The 24,652-nt window shown below is 39.7% G+C and overlaps 1 protein-coding gene across 3 annotated transcripts in view; it reads left to right on the plus strand.

Moving 5' to 3' along the window:
- Nucleotides 1-10,102: 10,102 nt before the first annotated feature.
- Nucleotides 10,103-24,652, plus strand: part of Gyg1 (glycogenin 1) — a 30,376-nt gene continuing 15,826 nt past the window's right edge. For 2 of the 3 annotated variants that reach the window (XM_041659495.1, XM_041659496.1), the window contains exons 1-4: nt 10,103-10,234; nt 12,266-12,401; nt 15,271-15,445; nt 15,708-15,870. In XM_041659495.1, coding sequence (XP_041515429.1) covers nt 10,228-10,234; nt 12,266-12,401; nt 15,271-15,445; nt 15,708-15,870 — 481 coding nt within the window. In that variant the 5' untranslated portion in view covers nt 10,103-10,227. The remainder of the gene's footprint in view (nt 10,235-12,265; nt 12,402-15,270; nt 15,446-15,707; nt 15,871-24,652) is intronic. The other variant, XM_041659497.1, reaches the window with a different exon arrangement.

The following is a 24,652-nucleotide window of genomic DNA, read 5'->3' on the forward strand; positions in this document are numbered from 1 at the left end:
AACAAAATAGAAACACAGAAAACAATACAAATAATCAATGAAACAAAAAGCTGGTTCCGGGAGAAAATCAGCAACATTATAAACCCCTATCCAAACTAATCAAACGGCAGAGAGAGAATATGCAAATTAATAAGATCAGAAATGAAAAGGGGGACATAACCACAGACACAGAGGAAATTCAGAGAATCATTAGATCTTACTACAAAAGCCTGTATGCCACAAAGCTGGAAAATGTAAAAGAAATGGATACTTTTTTAGATAAATACCATATACCAAAGTTAAACCAGGAACAGTTGAACAATCTAAATAGACCTGTTAGTCGCAAAGAATTAGAAACTGTTATCAAAAACCTCCCTACCAAAAAAAGCCCAGGACCAGATGGTTTCAATGCAGAATTCTACCAGAAATTCCAAGAAGACTCAATACCTATACTCCTTAATGTATTTCACAATATAGAAACAGAAGAGTCATTGCCAAATTCCTTTTATGAAGTTACAGTTATTCTGATACCAAAACCACACAAAGACTCATCCAAGAAAGAGAATTACAGGCCAATCTCGTTCATGAACATCGACGCAAAAATCCTCAATAAAATACTGGCAAACCGAATCCAAGAACACATTAGAAAAATTATCCATTATGATCAAGTAGGCTTCATCCCAGAGATGCAGGGCTGGTTCAACATATGAAAATCCATCAATGTAATCCAGCATATAAATAAACTGAAAGAAAAAAACCATATGATCATTTCATTAGATGCTGAAAAAACATTTGACAAAATTCAACATCCCTTTATGATAAAAGTCTTGGAGAGATTAGGGATACAAGGGTCATACCTCAAAATAATAAAAGCTATTTACAGCAATCCGACAGCTAACATTAAATTAAACGCAGAGAAACTCAAAGCAATCCCACTAAAATCAGGAACATGACAGGGCTGCCCACTCTCTCCATACCTCTTCAATATAGTGCTTGAAGTTTTAGCAATAGCAATAAGACAACATAAGGGGATCAAGGGGATTCGAATTGGAAAGGAAGAAGTTAAACTTTCGTTATTTGCAGATGATATGATAGTATACACAAGCGACCCCAAAAACTCCACCAAAGAACTCCTACATCTGATAAACACCTTTAGTAATGTGGCAGGATACAAGATCAATTCCAAAAAATCAGTCGTCCTCCTATACACAACGGATACGGAAGCAGAGAGGGAAATCAGAGAAGCATCACCTTTCACGATAGCCACAAACAGCATAAAATATCTTGGGGTAACTCTAACCAAGGAAGTGAAAGATCTATTTGACAAGAACTTTAAGGCATTGAAGAAAGAAATTGAAGAGGATACCAGAAAATGGAAGGATCTCCCTTGCTCTTGGATTGGGAGGATCAACATAGTAAAAATGGCAATTCTACCAAAGGCAATTTATAGATTCAATGCAATCCCCATCAAGGTCCCATCAAAATTCTTCACAGATCTTGAGAGGACAATAATCAACTTTATATGGAAAAACAAAAAACCCAGGATAGCCAAAACAATCTTATACAATAAAGGAACTTCTGGAGGCATTACCATCCCTGACTTCAAACTCTATTACAGAGCTACAGTAATGAAAACAGTGTGATATTGGCATAAAAACAGAGAAGTCGACCAATGGAATCGTATAGAAGACCCAGACTTTAACCCACAAACCTATGAACACCTCATTTTCGATAAAGGAGCTAAAAGTATACATATATGGGTATGGGAAGTAAACAAGATTGCCGGGAAAAAAAATTGGGAACTTGGGGGTGGGGTGGGACGGGGGTAAGGGGAGATGGGGAGAGAAAAGTAAGAAGGGGACAATGGGGGGAACTTGGGGAAACGGGGTGACTGGGAGAAAGGGAGGTCAGATAGAGGAGCAGGGAATCACATAACTTAATTAAGGGAGCCATCTTAGGGTTGGCAAGACACTTGACCCTAGAGGGGCTCCCAGGTGCCCAGGGTGATGTCCCCAGTTAGCTCCTTGGGCAGCTGAGGATAGGGAACCTGAAATGACCCTATCCTATAGCAATACTGATGAATATCTTGCATATCACCATAGAACCTTCATCTGGCAATGGATGGAGATAGAGACAGAGACCCACACTGGAGCATCGGACTGAGCTCCAAAGGTCCCAATGAAGAGCAGAAGGAGGGAGAACATGAGCAAGGAAGTCAGGACCACGAGGGGTGCATCCACCCACTGAGACAGTGCAGCTGATCTATTGGGAGCTCACCAAGGCCAGCTGGGCTGTGACTGAAAAAGCATGGGATAAAACCGGACCCTTTGAACATGGTGGACAATGAGGGCTGATGAGAAGCCAAAGACAATGGCACTGGGTTTTGATCCTACTTCATGTTCTGGCTTTCTATGAGCCTAGCCAGTATGGATATTCACCTTCCTAGACCTGGATGGAGGGGGGAGGACCTTGGACTTTCCACAGGGCAGGGAACCCTGACTGCTCTTCAGACTGGAGAGGGAGGGGGAGAGGAGTGGGGGAAGAAGGAGAAGAGTGGGAGGAGGGGGAGGGAAATGGGAGGCTGGGAAGAGACGGGAATTTCTTCTTTTTTCTTTCAATAAAAAAAAAAAGAAGAAGAAAAAATTTACCTTGTCTGTGTTGGCCCTTATGGGTTAGGCCATTAAAAACATTGTTTTTTCTACGTTTCCCATTGTGATAATTGCAATCACCTTTCCTCTTGGTAAGTCAATTGCTGCCACTAGGCCTCTCCTACCTCATGGTTTACCATTGCATTTAATTTGTCCAATGGAGCAGAAGTCTCGCCAAACCTATGTCTGGCACATGGAAAAAAGCAACAAGAAAACTTATCTAACATGCTGGTGCCCTCTCGCCTTTTTGTGTCTTAGAGGATTAGTAAAGGGCATGTGTTCTGGGCCTTCCCACTGTGGAGGATTAGAATTTACACATCATACTTACTCTAGCCTTGTAATTTCCCTGAGTCTTAAAAAAATCCCTTCATCAGCTGTAAATCACTAATTTCAAACATCTCCAACTCCTTTTCAGCAGGCCATCTTGTACTAAATGCTTCAGTCAACCATTCAGACTAAGTTTTACACTGTTTACCTGTGTTAGTTTCCATATTAAACCTAGAATCTCCATTCAGAGGGACCACATCAATAAACTCAGCCTGATCCTGTTTATATTCCCTCCACTTTCATCTCACAATCTTAAAACCTGTTCCTGAACATATTCCTCAGACTTCTGCTTGAATGAATTAGTCAACTCATTAAGCTCCTTAGTACTGTACCATACCTTCTCATTGATTACACTTTTTTCTACCTCTCCTCTAGGAGCCTGTTTTATCTTAAGTCCGGTTATAAGCCTAGAGGCAACTATTGGGGGGGTTCTGAGCGACATCAGTATTGTCTTGCCTAGAATTGCCTTCAGAGAAGGCTTCTGTGGCTTTAGCTGAGAATGAAGGATTAATTTCCTCAGAGATGAAAAAGGCAACATTTCAAGGGGGTGGAGTTGAGGGTAGAAAGACTTCTTCTGGTAAGATAAACCTTTGAGAATCTGAGAGTTCAAAATTCTCAGCTTCAGTAGGATCCTTCCAAACATCCTTATCTGAAGTTACAGGATCCGGTTCTTTATCAAGAAGAACTTGACTTTAACCCCCAACTTTAACCACCAACACCCTCAGAGACTGAAAATTGAATTTTTGCTGTAGTTCAGCTAACCATATAGTGAGGGTTTCTGTTTGATTTTCTACAAGTTGAGTTCTGTGCTTGCTGGAGAGAAGATTCTCTTCCAGAACACTCTTAGAAACATTTAGAATGCGTATTTACAGCTGAAGAGAGCCAATTTTTTTCACTAAGTCCAATGTTGTCCTTCACCTTCCTTGCTAGAATTTGATTGATTTTATCACAAAGCCCATTCCTTTCCTTTGTCAATTTATCCAGAGATACCAAGGGCAAAAAAAAAAAAAAAAATCATCATTTCCCTCATTTTCCCACATACTGTCAAACATTTAATACAAAGTTACCAAGTCCATTGTTGCCTCCAATTGGTGAATCAGAATAATCAAATATATTTATCGCCTTAAGTTTTTAAACTAGTACACACAATGGGCTATCGGTACTTGCTGAGCTCTCCGGAGAGACTTCAGTAACTGCAAAGGATTGGGTAACTATAGTTGTTTGCAAATTGAAAAGTCTATATCAGATACATAAAAGATTCAGCTTTATACTTCTGTTGCCCTAGAAACACTTCTTGTACCAAAATCTATATTATTGAGAGTTCTCTAGATTAAGAGAATTTATAGAATGAATCTTTCTTCTCGCTCTCTATATATATACACACAAACACACACATATATACACACACGCATACATACATACATGCATGCATACATACATATATACACACGCATACATACACGCATGCATACATACATGCATGCATATATACATATATACACACGCATACATACACACATGCATACATACATGCATGCATATATACATATATACACACGCATACACACACGCATACATGCATACATTCACACATGCATACATACATACACGCACATACATACATGCATACACGCATGCATGCATACATACATACATACATACATACTAGAATGACACACAGACTGTGGTCCAGTTAAATTCAACAATCGCAGTCTATGAACAGAAAGTTCCAGAATCCAGTAGTTTTTCAGTTCACAAGCCTGGATGTCTGTGTTAATCTTCAGTATATGCTGGAATCTTGAAGAATTGAGCTCTACTGCTAGTGAAGGGATTAAATTGCTAACAAGGTGAGGGCAAGCAAGCAAAGAGCAATAGCTTCCTTATTACATGTCCTTAATATATGCTTCCAGCAGAAGGTGTGGCCCAGGTTAAAGGCGTGTCTTTCCACCACAAGATCTGAATTAAAGATATGTCTTCCAACCTCAAGATCCAGATTAAAATTGGGCAGAGATGGAGCACACATTTAATCCCAACACTTGGGAGACAGAGGCAGGCAGGTCTCCGAGTTCCAGGTCAGCTTGATACACAAAGTGTTTTACAGGACAGACAGGGCTACACAGTGAAACTCCATCTTAACACATATATATGGCTTAAAAATGGATTTTTCTATCATGCAAAAATCCTTCAGAGGTGTGATCTATCTCCATTTTTGGATTTTAGTTAATTCCAGACATAGTCAAATTGACAACCAAGAATAAAACATGCTAAATAATTTCCTTCAACATAGTTTTAATAAGTTAATACTTAGGCATATCCATGTATAATATAACTTCAATCCTTAGTAATTTGCTAGCTCAATTTTCACAAGAAAATCAGTACATTAAGATCTCAGAATTTATCTACATATTTTTCCATTGTCTAATAATTCAAAATGTTTATCATCTCATTATACAAATTTGGTCTACAAAGTTGATCTAGAGATTATCTGGGATAATTACCTTAAGCAACTGAATAAAAAAAATCTCTATTCTAATAGGATTTCCAGTCAATTGGCATACATGTTACAGTTTAAAGATTTTGATACCTCACCCAATGGAAACTCAATGCAGAGATAACTCAGGCAACAGGATCCCTTATTTGTAATACCATGTGGAAGATGATTGTAACAGCAATCTCAACATGTCCATATTCTGTGCAAAGTGGTAATGTCACAGGCAGTTGGATATAGGCTCCGTGTTGGCTGTGACCTTGACTCAAGTGAAGCCAGATCCCTGGATTCACCACAAAGGAGAACTTCAGAACAAATCAGTGTGAAACAGAGCTGAAGGTGGTTAAAATGTATTTTTCGGGGCTGGAGAGATGACTCGGAAGGTTAAGAGCACTGTAGTGATATTTTGTTTGTGATCTAACAAATAAGATCACAAACTTCAGTTATCTGATCACTAAAGAAAAGAGTACAGAACTGAGCCACTAGTTAGCCATAGAGCCCAGGCGCACACCTTTAATCCCAGCACCCAGGAGACAGAGGCAGATGGATCTCTATGCGTTCATGAGTTTGATCTACTCAAAGAGAAACAGAGTCAGGCGGTAGTGGCTCATACCTATAATGCCAGCACCAGGAAGGTAGAGACAGGAAGTGATGTGGCTGGGTGGAGAAAGGAATATAAGTAGACAAGAGCTCAGATGCAATCTGGAGGTGCAGTCTGAGGATTTGTAGAGACAGGATTGCTCCTTGGGTCTGAGCAAAGATAGCATAGATAGTGACTGGTCACTCTGCTTCTCTGATCTTCAACATTAATGCCTATATCTGACTCTGGGTTTTTATTATTAATATCAATTAGAATTCATGCTACAGAGCACTGGTTGCTCTTCCAGTCATCTGGGTTAGATTCCCAGAACTAATGTGGTAATCACAAGTGTCTACCACTGCAGTTCCAAGGGGAATTTGACCCTGATTTTCTGTCCTCATGGGCAGTGCACACACATGGTACATAGACATACAAGCAGGCAAACACACACATAAAATAAAAGTAAGCTAATCTTTTTGTAAAAAAAGAAAATTTTAGCATATATCTTAAGCATGGAGTTAATAGAGTAGTGTTAGGGACAAGAACAAGGAATGCCTAAGTGACAGAATAGGCTTCTTAAGGGAGATGTGCACTTTATTGTCTTTACAATGGCTGTATCCATGATCCTGTGGCTTTCTAAGGTCATGTTTCAAGAGAATAATTTACAACAAGATTTGAAGATTAAGCAAAACTTAAAACGTCAGTAGATTTCAGACTTATTTATTTATGTAAAAAAGCTTATTTTTTATGTAAAAACGTTCTTTCATAAATAGAATTTTAAATATTTTTTCTGTGCTTTAATTTTTAAATTGCATGTATTTATTTAGTATATTGTAGAAGCAGGGAGGGTGTAAACTTGCCAAAAGCGTGATTATGGAGATCCAAGGCCAACTTACAGGAGTCAGCTCTCTCCTGCTTTGTGGTTCCTGGGTATTGAACACAGGTTCTTAGGAATGGCAGTGCCTTCATTCACTGATCCATATCAATAGCCCATAGAATGGTTTTATGAGAGGTCTATTTAGGTTTGACGATGGGATTGGAGTGCTAATATAGTAAGATACAAAGTTGCAAATACTCCTCTCCCAAATAAATACATTGTTGTCTTTCACATCCTTATTTGGGATGTCCTAAAATTGTGGCATTATCTGGCAAATAATTTGTTTTTATCAGCTGTAGTGAAGGTTCTTGCAAATAAGAACCCAGTAACTATTTTTTCTTTTTTTTTTGAGACAGGGTTTCACTGTAGCTTTGGAGCCTGTCCTGGAACTAGCTCAGTAAAATCTGTAAACTTTATGCAAATATATCATTAAGTTACATAAAAATAGAGGAGCTGTTCCTAAGTCCAACTCCTTCACTTTCCTGTTGTCTTGTGCCTCTTGGCTTTTCCTTCTGAGTTCCAATACTGTATCCTGGGAAAGCCCACACTGAGACACTCAGCTGGGAGCAGAAAGGGGTCAAGAGTCATACTGATGGCAGAGGTATCCTGAGTTAAAAAAAAAAATGGCCCATGTGTTATTCTGGAAAAGAACAACTCAGACTGTGAAACACCTACTTCTGTCTCCCTTCTTCCACTCGAGTATAGTTCAAGCATGGCCTTTACAGCTCACAAAAAGTGCAATTCTCATAAGCATACAAGATTTGAGTAAATGGAAAACTATGTTTTCTTTATGCCCTGCATTTCTGTTCCTGAAAATAAGGTTAATGCCAAGTAGTGGGAGGTCCCTCCTCACATGCCCATTGGCCTTCAAGCCACAGTAGACATGGAGAGATTAGGAAGGAAACAAGAGAGACTCTTGAAGAACAACACTTCAAAAACCAGTTCTTGGGCTCTGACCTTAAGATTCTGATTCCATGTGCATTCCTGGAGTTGACTCAGAAAGCTGAGGGAGGGATTCAGTTGAGGTCAGGAATCATACCAAACAATAATAAAAATAATTACCTTAGCTTTGGGGTAGGAGTATAGCTCCGTGGTACAGCACTTGCCTAGTGTATACAAAACCCTGTGTTTGAGCCATAACATTGCCAATAAAAGAAAAATAATCGTATTTGGTAATAGATATGCTATGAAAATTACATATTATAATTCCTACTGAAATGGCAAACACTACCACACAAATGTACTAAGTTAATACATATCAATTAAAAATAGAATGTAGTTTTCAAAAATGGACCACGAGGGGTGCACCCACCTAATGAGAACATGGGAATGTTCTATCGGGAACTCACCAAGGCCAGCTGGCCTGGGTCTGAAAAAGCCTGGGATAAAACCGGACTCACTGAACATAGCGAACAATGAGGACTACTGAGAACCCAAGATCAATGGCAATGGGTTTTTGATCCTACTGCACGTACTGGCTTTGTGGGAGCATAGGCAGTTTGGATGCTCGCCTTACTAGACCTGGATGGCGGTGAGTGGTCCTTAGACTTCCCACAGGTCAGGGAACCCTGATTGCTCTTTGGGCTGACAAGGGAGGGGGAATTGATTGGGGGAGGGGGAGGGAAATGGGAAGTGGTGGTGGGGAAGAGACATAAATCTTTAATAAATAAATAAATTAAAAAAATAAAATAAATAAAAATAAATAAAAAAATAAAACAAAAAAAAATGGCTCTACTCTAGAATATCTGGAATTAAGCACCAAAGTTTACGTCTTTAAAAGTGCTCAGGTTAAGTCTTGGGAAGAAGGTTTAGGCCCACATATCAAGGGGCAGTGCTGTAGACAAGGCCCCATGTTTATGACTACTATGGGACTGTATATCCACATAGACCCTTTGTGAGTATCTAGAATATCCTACTACAGTTTTCATCCAATACCACAGCCTAGCAAAAGAGCAACATTTATTTGTTTGCCGTAATGATCCCACCTCTCCCTGGTAGCTGGTGCAGCTGTCCAGCATCATGGAAGAATATTGTATTGCATATCACTAGCCAATGAAATACCAAAATTCAAAGTAGTTTCTGATGATGTTCAATGCTTCTGCACTAATATAAAGTTGCAAAACTGGAAATGAAGCAAGCACGGTAAGTTAAGAACTATTTTGAGGACTGCAATGCCACCTTGACTTACCCTTTCACGTCTGTTTCCCATTTTGAACTGATATGGTCACCATTCATTATTGAGAGATGATTCTCAGAGCACTGAACCATCATTGCTGATCCACTGCTGTGCTTTGGCTGAGTGGGTGTGATGGAAAATTGTGCAAGGTGTGGCTACATTAGAAAGCTATTTCTCAACTTCTCCCTGAAATGACAAACTGACTTTGAAGATTTGTGAAAGAGATTAGCTGAAACAACAGAATTACCGGAATTTAGTACCTGTTATCCAGAACCAGTATGCCAGTGGCTCCAGAGCTTTCTAAGGCAGTGTGTTAATTTGAAACTGCTGGGGTCCAAACCCTGCCTCTCTGCTTACAGCTTATTATCATAGCAAAGTAACTTAACTTTTCATCTTGGTCTACATGAGCTAGTTCCGGGACAGGCTCCAAAGCTACAGAAAAACCCGGTCTCAAAACAACAACAACAACAGCAACAACAAAACAAACAAAAAGAAACAAAACTTTTCTAAGCCTGCGGGTTTTACCATCTAGAAACTGACAGGTATACGGCAATACCTAACTTCTACGCCCTTGATTTGGTAAATAAAATGGTTAGAACACTTAACTAATCGATTGAAACAACCAGCACGAAGACTATATATATATATATATATATATATATATATATATATATATATATATATATATATATATATTTAGGTTAGTGCCACAAAACTACTGTGACAGTGTGGGGAGTTTCCAACCTCTGTTTGAAGAAAAAGAGTGAGTAGAAGTAAGCAATCTCTTCTATTTAGGCAGTTCAAATGAATTACTGCAATCCACTTGACTTGCCAGGGGGCTTGGTCAGTTGAAGGTTCATAACCGTTCATTTTCATGACACAAGTCTCCTAGCTCTGACCCTTCCCTTCCCAGGCCCTGGAAGGACTGGAGGCAGAGCAGCCCCAACAGGTGTTTTCTGGGCACAGCAGCCCGCCGGTTGTCAGGGTTGCCCCGCCCGCGGTGCGGACCGCGGAGGATGCGGCCTGAGCGTGAGTCTGCGCGGCCACGTGACGGCCGCTATAAGAGCGGCGGGCTGCGGACTCCCGCCCTCCCCGCTAGCCGCGGTCCTTCCCCGGCGCCCGGCTGCTCCGACCCACCCGGCCCTCCGCACTATGACAGGTACGCCTGCGTGACCGGCTTCCGCAGCACTGCTGCGCCGGGGAGCTCCGGGCAGCTCGGGAGCCGCGGGAGTCTGCAGCTGCCGGGGCTGCTGAGCCAGCAGCCTGCAGGGCGGCTGCTTCCGCCTGCTGCGTCCGGGACGGCCTGGCGGGGTGGGGCCGACGCGGGGCGCGGTGGGGTCGCCCGGAGCCCTGACTTCGGGGCTCCCGAGTCTGGGAGCTGCTGGCGTCCTGCGGGAACGCCGGGCCGCGGCCCTGCTTTGGCCTCCGCGCCGAGCCTATTTTTAGGCCTCTGGGCCGGGTGCGGCTACACAGGAGCCGGCTAGCGCTCTGAGCAGGCCCTGGTGCCACTTGTTGCGTTGCAAGGTGTCTGGCCCTGGGTGAATGTGCCCCCAGGACTGGGCACATAGAGGTAACTGATTCTTCCATGCACTTTAAGGTGTAGCCTGGGCTATGACAGCGACTGACCTGCCATCTGAAGGTTAAAGCACCTCGCTGTCATTGGTCTTTCCCTTCCGTATGTAGGATTAGCTAAATTTGGTGTTTATAACATCTGACCTCTTCTTTTATTAATTTAATCTGGGAAAGCAAAGCATTGTCACCTGTAACTTCTGAACCCTATTTATATAAAACTTTTCTCCACCTCCTGAATTCTGGGCCACTTTGGGTTTAAAGCCTAATTCATTGTGCTCAGATTAAGTACTCTTGGGGCAAAATGGTTTTGAATCATTAGTGTCTCCAAATGTTTTGAAGATAACAGAAGCAAGTACAGGCCAAGGTTGACATGAGCTTCAGCTGTGATTACAGAATATAATTGACTGGAGCTGGGAATTCAAAACTTTCTACATTTCAGTTATGTGATGGCTTGTTCTGAAAGTTGGCCCCACAGTATGAGTAAAAATGGCTCTCAGGTCAGCTACTGGGGGATGTACTGGCCCACCAGACAGCCTACAACACTTTCCCTGCTTCTAACTTCTACACTGGAAAATGAGTAAGGGAAAATGAGGAAACCTGAGTCAGAGAGTGACAGTGACAAAATCTCCCAACTTTCTTCTTGACAGGACCACTGCCAAAGTTTAACCAACTAATGTTAAAATCCCCTTAGATCACAGGAAAAGCCTGGAAAAAATCTTAAAGTCTGGTATAATGAAGATTGTTCAGAGGGGAAAGAATACATGTTTGCCTCCAACATGCTGGGGCTTTGGGGAAATTGGCATGTATGTTCATGTCTCTGTTAGGGGAGCAAGAGAATATGGGAGAGGGTAGCATATGGCTCATTGTCCCAAAGAAGTGGAGCTTGGCTATGGTTCATACCTGTAATTTTAGTACCTGGGAAGAAGAGGCAGGACAAATGCTTGGTCTATACAACTAGGCCCTATCTCAAAATAATCAGAGTTAGGGATGTAGCTTGTTGGTAGAACACTTGTGAAATATGTAGAAGAATTCAGAAGCATGGGGATTGGATCCTTAGAGAAGCATGGGAGTGAGAGGAAAGGAAAGAGAAGAGAGGAGAGAGACACAGGAGACAGCAAGAGACAGATTTGTTAGAGCTTGTCTCTAAGCTCACCAACAGTGATTGGCCACTAAGAGAGAAGGCTACTGTGGGAGGCTCACTCTAAGCAAAAGCTTAGTTACTTTCTGGGGTGGTAGGTAATAGCGCTCTTGCTTGGGTGAAAATACCACTCATCAGATCTTATAGAAGAAAGGACATATGCTTTGTGTCCTCATTACCAGTTTCCTAAGCTTCACCCTGTGTTAAACTACAGTTTAATCTAAGAATTTTTCTAGACTCTAACTGGGATTTGAGTTTTGTGGTTGATGAGCCTCTTGAAGGTTATCTGGCATTCCTGCTAAACTGCAGTCCTGGCCTATTCCTGGATGGCTGCTTGAGTTGTCCCACTAAAGGGACTGCTGCCTCACTAACACAGAAAGTTGACCTCTGAGGAGATGATTTTGCTGAACTATTATTTGAAAGTAGACCTGGAGAAAGACTTTTTCTAGCTGAGATATGGTTCTTTTTCTTTGTATTAAGATCAGGCCTTTGTGACGCTGACTACAAACGATGCCTATGCCAAAGGTGCCCTTGTCCTGGGCTCATCTTTGAAACAGCAAAGAACTACCAGGAGGATGGTTGTACTCATCACCCCACAGGTCTCTGAATCCATGAGGTGAGGATTACCTGCCTGTCTCTTTGTCATTAGGGTACTAACATCCTTTCCCTATTTCTGGAATCAGTGGTCACTAGGGAGCCGAACACTAGGTAGACACAGATATGTGATGCTAGGCTAAAGACTCCTGAATTTGAAATCTCTTCCTAGCTTTCGGGAGATGTCCCAGGATTCCTCCTGGGAGGTGTCGTTCTGACCTCTGTCTTCCTAATTCTATTTGGGAATGAGAGACCTTCCCCCTCATTAAGTCTTCTGAGGGTGAGCCTGCCAAATTGTGTCTGTTCTTTCCACTTGCACTCCTTTCCCCAAATGAAGCTAGAATTGCATTGTTTCCCGTACAGAAGGAAATCTTCAGGTAGATTGAACAGTTTTCTCCACGTCAGCTGACATTTGTCACCTGATGATCTTTACATGTGCTAGAATAAAATCCTTATTATTAGGCTTTCTGAAACTATTACAGAATTTTTTAGGAGACACAAGCTGCTTATTTATTGATTGGGTTAGTTCCTTTTGATATTTAGAATTCAACTTTGTGATATTTGGGTATTAACTTTAAAAATATCTTGGTGTGCCAGCAGCATTGTTTAATGTTACTTTGACAGTTACCTAGCCTTCTTAAAAATCGAGAATACCTTACATTTTAAAAACAAGATGTTATACATATGTGCATATGCATGTATATGTATCTTCCACATTAATGACACTGATTTTAAATAGCTCTTGAAAAGTATCCAGAAAACTTTCTTCTAATATTTCCATTACTGAGAACTGTGTAACATCCAGATTTAATCTTGAATCCCACTACCGTGATCCCCTAAAGTCATTGGTACCACTGATCATTGTTAAAAAGAAAAAAAGAACAAGTTTACTTTGTGAAGTAAAATGTATTTTTAATCTAACGGGAGAGGTAAAATGCACCACCAGTTTTCTTCTGTGACTGTGTTAGATGTTTGTATCGTTTATTTTCCTCTAGGTGTTGTGCCTATGTTAAATGTTTGTATCGTTTATTTTCCTCTAGGTGTTGTGCCTATGTTAAATGTTTGTATCATTTATTTTTCCTATAGGTGTTGTGCCTACTTGATTAACTAAAGACATGCAAACCTGAGTTCAATCCTCAGCACTGCTCTAAAAATCTGGGCATAGTGGTGCATGGTGGTGATGCTTGTCTGTATGTCTGTAATCCCATCACCAGGCAGAGAGAGGTGGATCCTTGGACTTCACTAGCCCCCTGTCCTAACCTAGTCAGTAAGTCCCAGATCCCAATGAGAAAAGATTTCTAAACAAAACAAAACAAAACAAGGCAGATAGTTCCTGAGGAATGATTCCCTAGATTGACCAATGAGTTCCACATATACATGCTCTTGTGTGCGTTCACTCAAATATATGAGCGCACACACACACATACACACATTTAGGTAATTTTGAACATTGAAAACTCTTAAATCTCACAGGCCAAAATGAGTCAATTATGACCAAGTAAGTGCTAAACACTTATTAAGAGCAGTTACACTGTGTTCCAAAACGAAGATATCATAGTTAATCCTATTAATCTCCCTTGCGACAATCTTCTCGTATGTTTTCTTTTGCTGTGATAAACACCATCACCAAAAACAACTTGGAGAGGAAAGAGTTTATTTTGACTTACAACTGATAGTCCATCATGAAGGGAAATCAGGGTAGGACTTCAGGGCCCTGGTGACAGGAACTGAGGCAGAGGTTATAAAGGAACTCTGCTTCCTAGCTTACTTCTTAGCTTGCTCACTCAGGATGACCTTGCCCAAGGTTGGCACCACATACAGTGGTCTGGACCCTCCCACCTCTACCAGCAATCAAGAAAATGCCCCTGCAGACTTGCCTAGAAGCTAGTCTGATAGAGACATTTTCTCAATTAACATTCTCTTTTTCCAGATGACTCTAGCATGTGTCAAATTGATAAAAAAAAAAAATCTAAGCAGTACAGACACAGGAAATTATTGGTTTATTACTCTAGGAGAAGTGATTAGTTATAGGCTTTATCTCATATACTGTATGGCCATTATCCAGCATCATTTATTTAAAATATACAAAAGCCAGTCAAGCCAATTCCAATAAAATGTCGCTGTCAAACACATGGGCTTTTACAGAGATATACTCCTAAATATTGCTCACATTTTTCAAAGGTATTTTCACAGCATGCCAGGTATTCGGTAACACAATAAGAAAGAAAATTCTTTTGTGATAATTTCTTAAGACAAATTGAACCATAAACAGTTTCATTACTTCATGGATTTAACTATATGTGCACATGAACATAGATGTTCTGGGGTGAATCAAGACATATTTAAGGGATACGGTATATGATATGCCGGAGCCCACAAATGAATCTGCTCCACTTTGACTAAAGGACAGAGAGTTCAGACCTATTCTTGCTCCTTCAAGGTTACGCAAAAGAATAGGATGCTTGTCCTACAGTGTGGATACAGGATGTTTTGCTTTGACAAAAGGATATTTTGACTTAGGGTAAGATTACTTGTTGTTATGAGAGGTGAGGAGGAAATTGCTTTGTTTGTTCTATCATGCAAGGGAGTGTTTTGCCTTCCCCCCTTTTGGATTGGGGTAGATAAGAACTTCGAATAATAAACTTGAGATGGGTCACAGTATTCACTGGATGCCCTCCTGACTCTGTGGTCTCTTATCTATTTTCTTCCTCAATCTACACTCCCCTCCTCTGGAAAGTATGGACCCCATAAGGCTGGACCCAACACCAATGACAAAGCACCTGAGTGTCTTATGATTGATGGGTAGGGCTGTAATGGAACAGTCTTAGAGTAAATAGGTCATGTGCTTTGAAAAGATTCTGTGTGACATTTTCTGAAATTTATTTTTACAGAAAAATTTTAGAGACTGTCTTTGATGAAGTCATCATGGTAGATGTCTTGGACAGTGGTGATTCTGCTCATCTAACTTTAATGAAGAGGCCTGAATTGGGCATCACACTGACGAAACTCCACTGCTGGTCACTTACTCAGTATTCCAAATGTGTGTTCATGGATGCAGATACTTTGGTGAGTGTGGCTTTAAGGGTTGAAAGGATATGCATAATAATAGAGACCCGTCACTCATTTGCGAAATACTGTCAAGACTTGACAGTAAAGTTCAAATAAAACCACTATTATAAAAAGTGTCAAGGAGTGAAGGGAAGTAATCTCAGGCTGCCTTACATATGTAACCATCTTTTGTGTTGGGTGACAGGGAGAACCTAGGAAGGTGTGCATAAGCAAAGCATTCTTGTAATGCCTTTCTTTGTTTTTCTCTTTCTTGAATCAGGTCCTCTCAAATATTGATGATCTTTTTGAAAGAGAAGAATTGTCAGCAGCACCAGATCCAGGGTGGCCTGACTGCTTCAATTCTGGAGTCTTTGTCTATCAACCCTCAATTGAAACATACAACCAGCTGTTGCACCTTGCTTCCGAGCAAGGTAGTTTTGATGGTATGTATCTGCTATCATGTATTTGATAAGCTATTAGTAAGACCCCTTTCTCTGACACACACACACATACACAGACTCAAGCACATTTTTTTGTGAATGCATCAGAGTAACATAAACAAAAATAGAAAAGTTTGTTTGTTTTGTTTAAGACAGAATCTCACATTGTCCAGCCTGATCTCAAATTCATTGTGTAGCCAAGAATGACTTTGAACTTCTGATCCTCCTGTTTCTACCTCCCCAAGTGCCATTCATCACCACAACTGGGTTTGCTGCTCAGTGGTGGGATCAAACCAAGCTTCTGTCATGCTAGGTAAGTACTTTTTCAGATCCACGTAGATGCCTTAAGTGACTTATTTTATCTAAACTAGAGTGAGGTTTGGAATGACTTCTCTCTTAGGGCTAAGGTCAAGCACAGTGGCAGCTTGCTTTTCTCAATCCCCAACACTGAAGAAAAAAAAACAACTTCTGTTTTTAAATCTGAGTATAATACCAAAGTGTTTGGCAGTCATTGCTAACAAGAATCCAGTGTTATGTCTGTGAGAACATAAAAAACAGCCTGATAATTTGGTAGCCATTCTTTAGTAAGTCATTAAAAACAAATTTTATATGAATAATTTCTACATTTCTACTTCCAAAGTGTCATTTTTTCCAAAAGTCTATGTATCAAGCAAAATGGTATCTTCATGAGTGTACACTGACTAAGTGCATAATAACTATATCTATGGTTGTATGTGGTATAGGCCTCTGTGGGGGTCTCTGAAGACCCCCGGGCAGGCAGTGTAATCCAAATGAGGCAAGAAGAAAATCTGGTTCAAACTTCTAGAGTGTTGACAATTGGGTAGTTTATTTTAGAAATATTAATTAGAGTGCAATTTAGAAAAATATTTCCTGATATAACACAATTCTATATGTACAATGAGGCATAGTTACATTGAAACTCTTTTTAAAACACTGTCATTTATCCATGAAGATGGGTTCTGGAGTTAGGCTAGATGTGTGATCTTAAGGCCATAGGAGAAGAACTGGTGTGGTCTCAGTCATGCAAATACAGTAGTCACTTTGTATCAGACATTTGACACTGTGGCAGAGTTGTAAGCAGGAAACATGATCATGGCCAGAAGCCTGCGCACTGTAGCAGACCCCGCTCCAGAAGCTTCTTTCTTTCTCTTCTAAGAACATATCTTGGATTTGAAGTAAATGAGTGTTTCAGAATAAGCTGAATTAGCCTTTCTCATTATAATTCAGCCCCGGGTATCAACAGAAGATTCATTTTTGAGTCTTGGAAGCTGGCTTAGTAGGTAAGAACCCTTGCAATGCAAGAATAAAGACCTGTGTTCGAATTCCCAGCTACCATGTACAAGATTGGTCTGTGATTTCAGTGCTAGTGGTTGAAGGTAGATATACAAAGATTCATTTTTGTTAATTAGTTATAAAAGTTAAATCTGAAATGTCTCAAAGGTTAAGCTGAACTTGCTAAATTGCTAAAGTCAAGCTTGAAACTTCACAGTATTTCAAAGTATACACAATAAGACTGGTTTTGTTTTTTTCTTCATAGAGAACAAATTCTGCATAGTAATTTGCCTGAATATTTGGGATTTGCAGCTATTTGTAATTTCATTGCAAAGAATACAGATAATTTAAATTTCAGTCTTGTTTCACTATTTGGCTTATGTACATCCGGAGCTAGCAGTTTTCAACTAGGAATGATTCCGCATAGTACCTCCTGTTCCCCACCCCCACCTCAAACCAAGGGATGTGTGGCAACTTCTGGATTACTTGTTTTCTTGGGACAGGGAATCTCATGTATCTAAACTAGTTACATAGCCCATCCTGCCTCAGCATTCCAGCTTCTTGGACACATATGGTTGTTGTCACAGCTGAGCAAAGCCTGTGCTTGCTACTGGCATCTGAAGGATAGAAGCTGATGCCACTGCTGAATAGTTTGCAGTGCATAGGACAGCACCTCACACCTAACTGTCCAACCCACCATGTCAACAGTGCTGAGGTTAAAAAGCTTGTTCTATGTCCGCGTCTTACACACTGTACCTGTGAGAAGTCCAGCCAGGCTGGGGAGATTGATCATTGGGTAATGTGCTTGCCCTGTAGTCATAAAGACCCGAGTTTAGTTTCCCAAGGCATGTAAGGAGCTAAAGGGAATTTAGAGTGCTGGGGTGTTTCTGTAACCCCATCAATAGGGGGATTAGAGACAGGAGGATCTCTGGAACTTATTACAGGCTAGCCTAGTGTAATTGATGAGCCTCAGGATCAGAGAGAAGAGACCTAGTCTCAAAAAAGGAAAGGTGGTAAGCAATTGAAGAACATACCAAATGTCAGTCTTGAACCTCCACATGCACATGTGCATGCCCATACTAACAAGTCAGAGAGAGAGAGAGAGAGAGAGAGAGAGAGAGAGAGAGAGAGAGACTTGTTTAAGCAACTTTAAGAAAATATTAACTGTTAACTGGGTCCAATAAATGAAAGGGTGTCACCTTACTGATTTGCATCTAGCTGCTATAATTTTCCTATCATGAATAGAATGGAAAGGTGGTAATATTCACATTTAGAACATTTCTTCTCCTTACACTGAAGACAGTGTGTTTGCAAAGAAAGAAGGGAGTGATTTTAGCAGAACTCCACTGTGTGTCTTAACTTTTGCTTTAGGTGAAGCTCTTTCCACTTCCTTTACTCTATTTGAAGGAAATTTAATCTTTCCAGAAAGCCAGCACAACCACTGTCAAGTTCTGAAAAAGAATCAGATTCTAAAACATATCTAATGGCCTGCCAGCTGCCTAAAAGTCACATGATTTTCATCATATAAAAAGAATCTAGCTTCTAATGTTGTGGCTGAAAGTTTAGCTGCCAATAGTCACATGTCATACTGAATTATGCAGGGTAAAACTAAAAGGAAATTTGTTAACAGCTGGAAACCAAGCTGCCCTGTACATTGTGGAGGCACTAGGAGTTGGGGGTTCGTTGTTAAGTAGCTTTCCTGTGTGCAAAGTGTTCTTCTGGGAGGTGCTTCTGCTTTTTCTGCAAGACCTGAACCGCTGAGATTCTCTCTTTTCTGCTAACATGGTTCATCATTTAACTGCAGCTTTGCAGACACTGGCCTTCTTTTCGCTTGCTCCTGGCAAGGGAATGAGTTTTTCCTGGTGTTAGAAGTGAAAAAGTTAAACAGTTGGCTGTTCAGCATGTTTAAATTCAATAGTAAACTAAGTAATCTTAACTAAAAAGCCTTTTCCACTTGAGCTGTGTGGATTTTTACGTAGTCCTTATTATTTACTACATAAAATGTCACTCCATTCTTAGCAGCTGGCCCGTCTCAGGTGTATTCACTTGGATCAGCAGCGCCTATTTGACAGTGATTAATGGAACTTATACCTAATACCAATAAAATATTTACTTATAAATAACAACCATCTGCTGGCAGTAACTATGATTTGTTTTGCATTTTAATATATTTTACATACATAAAAATTTTAAAGATCTGTTTATTTTTTAGTGTATGAATGTTTTGTTCTGTATATATGTGTATCACATGTGTTTTTGGTGCCCAGCTAGATCAGAAGAGGTCATCAGATCCCCTGGAACTGGAGTTACTCATAGTTGAGAATCACTATGTGGGTCCTGGTAATTGAACCCAGGTTCTCTAGAAGAGCAACACATACTCTTACTAGCCATTTCTCCAGCCCAATTTATGAACACATTTTTAATGTTTTAAAATATTTTTGTTGCTGGGCGTGATGGTACACACCATTAATCCAACCACTCAGGAGGGATAGGCATACCTCTGTGAGTTCAAGAATAACCTTGTCTGCAGAACAAGTTCCAGATCAGCCCACACAGTGGAACTGTATCTCAAATTTTATTGTTATTTAGGTGTCATGCCATAGGTATGGAGGCAAATGTTTTCAGATGCTCCTTTCTCTTGTGTACATCTTCTGATACCCCAGGATTTCCCTTTCCATTTCTCATATCAGCTATCACTGAAAGTGTGTTAGCAGGTGATTGTACTTGTCCGAGTATCTTGGCAGTCTTGCTTAATCTCTTGCTCACATTCAAAAGATTGGAGCATGGTGTCCCTGACAAGCCACATGGGCTGATGATGGCTAAGCTTTTGAAGCTGCTTTTAAGCCCTTCTGATGACAAGGAATGTGCCTGCTATTTCTCTAATCACCAGCCTTCAGTCACATCCTCTACCAATTGCCTTTGGCCAGGAGAACAGTCCTAATATGGCAAACTATACTTGTCTTCTCTTGTTTCTCCCAAGTGTCTGGAGTATCAGAATTTAGAATTAGTGACTACATACCTCATTCATGACTAGCATCTAATTTTCCATAGAGGCAAGTCTTAAGTATTTTGTGTTTTTAAATTGTTTTGAAATTGCTTCTTCATTAAAGTTTTCTGAAAAGTTGGACAATACTGTGAAAGTCCATTAGATTTCAGAGGACAGTACAGAAGCATTTCATAGAAAGAAGATGAAGTTCAAGCCTATTAACAAGAGAAAGAGATCATGCAACTGCAGGCACTCATCAGATGATGTGAAGCTGGTAGACTGAACTCTAAATCTGAAAGCAGTCTGCACAAATTCTGGAATGTACTTTCTTCCCCTGTGGCTCGAAAGACTTCTAAATTAAGGCTGCTTGTGTATCTGTATGTTAGTTTAAAAACTCAACACAACAATTCATATTGTTCAATCTGGAGCTTTATTGTTTATTTGTTTAATCTTGATACTTGCTTTATTTATTATAACCAAAGTACCCTACACTTGTAATTTATATACTGGAACTTGTGTTTATAATAAATTTTGGAGGAAGTAGAGAATGCATTTTTGTGGCAGAATATTAGGTTTGATTTTACTTAAAGCTGAATTTAGGATCTGTAGGAAAGTTATTGTCCCTGAAGGTTCTCAATTCTCATTGATATCCTTACAGTCTGATCATGTCTTAAAATGCTTTCCAGATTTGCTGTACCTTATCTAATCTTTGTAGTAAATCTGGATTTATACTGTACTTAGTCCCCCAAAACAGTGGATTGACACATTTCAAAATAAATAAGTACATATATGTCTTTTCTTAAGAGCTGTTTTTTTTCCTCCTTCTACACTTGAGCCATTTTCTTAGTTGTCTGTCTGCCATTAGCTTTGTAACGGGAAATGAAGGAGGAACTAACATGTTATGTGTCTGCAGACCCTCAGTCTAGCTATTTTCCCTTCTCATTTCTCTACAGTACTGTGAGGGATGCACCCTGAGCCCTGCCATCTAAGTAGCAGTGGGAATCCACCATGTTAAAAGTTCAGAACAGTAGCTTGCCTATTGGCTCTGAGCTGGTCTCAATGCCAAGGCTGACCAGTCTTTGTCAAATATGACTCAGTGTACAGAAGAAGGAAGAGAGGACTATTGCTGTTGATTTGTTTGTTTTGTTATGTTTCTTTCCCAATTATCCCATACTACAATATTCCAGAGAAACAGAAAAAATAGTTATTATCTTACCCATGTTATGGATAATTACTTAAAATTCACTTTTCTGAGTAGACAGAGCCTCTAATGCCTTTGTAATTTTATAGAAAAGTGAAAGAGATTCAGGTCTTCTGTAGCTGTGTTCCTTTCACTCTGATCTGCACAGCCCAAAGAGACTGTTATTCAAAATCAGCAGCTGTCAGCAACTTCCTGCTGTTTTTGGATGTTACTGCTCTCACCTGCATTTCTATAATGGGTTCATTCACTCGATATTTCAAAAATTATTTTAACCTTTAATATAATCAGGATACCAAGTTGAAGAAGCAAGAATAGTCCTAAATAGCACAGGTTTTGATTTTGGTCTTTCTAAAACTTACAGTATTTGAGAGCTCGTGGGTGCTGTGGCAGATAGTTATGCAGTCATGGCTCTTGTCAGGATCAGCATGCTAAGGAGACTCTGGACCTGGAGGCCCTGCCTCAGACTGGGAATGTGTAATTCTCGCTAACATCAGTGTCTTATGGCATTTATATAATATATTTTTGTCATTAAGAATCTTTTTCTTTTTTAAAAATTTTTTACAGTGGAAAGAGCTATAACATGAGTTGTTAAATTAGTTTTTCTTGGTTTAAATGGGTTGATGCTGGTGAAATGCAGGAATGCCTGGGCCAAGTGCCTGGATTTTCCTAAGTCATGCAGGGTTAATCCATTGTTGCCTGGTAAACCTCATATCTCCAGTAGCCATAGCACTTACTGAGTATTTCAGGTTTGCCAGCATAATAGACACCACTGATTCACCACCTCAACTTTATTGTCCTTTGTCCTGTTTTCTGATGCCTTGGTGCTCCTCACCTTCCCCTCAGCTAATGAACTAGGTATGTTTGCAGGGCTCTGACAAAGCAGAAACTGCCTGTCGTGACCAGAGGCCACCAGCTAGCGGCTGACCAAGGCAAGCAGCTCTGACTCTTATTTCTCAAGCTCACAGTGGTCAGATTTGGACATGACAATGCTAGTAAGACATTCATGGGATTTTTTTGATGCTTTATATATATAACTAATATTCATTTTAAGAATATTTTGAAAATTACTTACTTTTTATTTTGTGTTCATTGGTGTTTTACTTTCAGGTTTGTCTATGTGAGAGTATCAGTTCTTGCAGTTACAGACAATTGTGAGATATATGTGGGTGCTGGGTCATCTGGGAGAGCAGTTAGTACCCTTAACCAGTGAACAATCTCCATGGCATAAATAGGCAGTAAAAAAGTCAAGGATGTAGCTCAGTGATAGAATGGTTTCCTGAAGAACATAAGGTGTTGGGTTTGATCCCTACATATGCCAACAATCAAACAAAACCAGTGTGAGAAACAAAGTGGTTTTTTAAAGTTCAAAATAAGAGCAACTGTTTATATTGTCTTGGGATACATATGTAGAATAACTGTGAGCTTCATTTGCAATTATAACTTAAAGTTACCATGTCAGAAGGGCAGTGAAATTGGATGGGTGTGTCTTCACAGAACACAGAAGGTAGCATTCATGCTCTCGTGGATGGTGAATGTGTAGGGTTCTATTATTGATTTGTTTTATTATTTTTATATGTATACTTTTCTTTTGGTAGTAAAAAGAATACATAAAGAATGCTTTAAAAGGTCTTAGGATAATTCTCATTCCTACTCTTGTGTATTGATATTTTTGGGTTACAAAAATATAAAAAAATGAGGAATAAATATCTATAATTCATCAATCCCCTAATATAATGGCTTGTTCTATTTTTTTAATTCCTATATGTTTAATGTCTCTGTCTTCATTATAACTACAATGTATGCAGCTATGTATCTTTATAATACACTGTGGACTGATGGTCTTATGTTGGTTTATTGGTATAATAATAACTATGAGTGAGCAGCTTAATTTACTCTCCCTCCATGGTATGATGTTCTTTCATCTTCTCTGATGCGGAATGTCTAGAAGATTCTTGCATTAGTTCAGGAAATAGTTTTCCAGGGTTTAAGACATTTGAGGGATGACAGTGATAAGCAAAAAGAGCCAAACTCTTTGTCTTTATAGAATTTAGAATCAAAGGACTAACAGTTTCTTACTGTATTTTGCAATATTAATTACATTGACCCTTGTTAAACTTTTGTATTTTTGTAGTTTATTCTACATTATTTTTTTAACATTTATTTTATTTATTTATTAAAGATTTCTTCTACATTATTTTTATTTTGAGTGAATTATGGATTCACATCCTGTTGTAGGAAATAATAGAGATTCCCTATACCCCTCCCCATTACCCTCAGTGACAACCTCCTATATAACTATAATATAATCCTAAAATAAGGAATTAACATTGATTCAGTACATCACGATTATTCCAGTTAATCAATTTTACTTATGCACTGACTTGTATATCTGAATAGATGCATTTCTCTTCCATTTTACTACATGTGTACCTTGTGAGCACTACCACAGTCAGGAACAGAACAGGGCCCCTCGTGATACTCATAAAGCTTCCTCTCTGTTCTCTTTTGTCATTGGCAACCACAAATATGTCCTCTATGGTTTTTATCACTCCACGGAGGTTATGTAAGTGGAGTCATGCTGGTTTTCACTCAGCATAGTTTTCTTGAGATGCATCAAGTGTCCTATGCATCAGTAGTTTGCTACTTTGTTCTGAGTGACATTTTATTTATGGTAATGTTTATATACTTGCTGAATGACATCTGGGCTATTTCTAGTTCTTCCCTATAATAAATAAAGCTGCTATGAACATTTCCTCAGTCTTTGTGTAGAGACTTAGAAAAGAAACTTTGTAAGACTGCATATCCCTGTCCTTGGACATCAGTATCTGTTTGCTCTCATTTTTGTGATCTTTCTGAAAAACAAAGAAAGTCCCTGAATGGTGTAGTTACTGGTTTTAATGTTCTGTGCCTCATAATACATGCTTGTCTATATAGATAGGAACATCTTTTGTATTGCTCTTTTATTGTGGAGTTTAGGGATACTATTGACCAAGGGCCTATGAATAACAGGACTTCATTTCTTAGTTCTGGAAGCTGTGAAGCCCAAGGTCCAGATGAAAGTAGCTTGTCTACAGAGAGCCAACATTCTGCTCTCACACGCTGTCTTTCTGAAGTAACCTGAAATCGTGGAGGGGTGAAAGGCCTCCTGGACCACTCTTTTAGGATGTGAATTCAGTTCCTCTTAGAGATTAGGGTTTCAGCATGTGTGTTTGGGAGCCATAACCATTCAATCCATGTATCTTTGAAATAGTGCAGCATATTCTGTTACATTTCTGATTTTCGTTTTAGTTGTTTATTGAGGAATG

Source organism: Microtus oregoni, unplaced genomic scaffold (assembly GCF_018167655.1).
Source record: "Microtus oregoni isolate MIOR12 unplaced genomic scaffold, Mior012 000010F_ref0000083, whole genome shotgun sequence".
NCBI classification, from domain to species: domain Eukaryota; kingdom Metazoa; phylum Chordata; class Mammalia; order Rodentia; family Cricetidae; genus Microtus; species Microtus oregoni.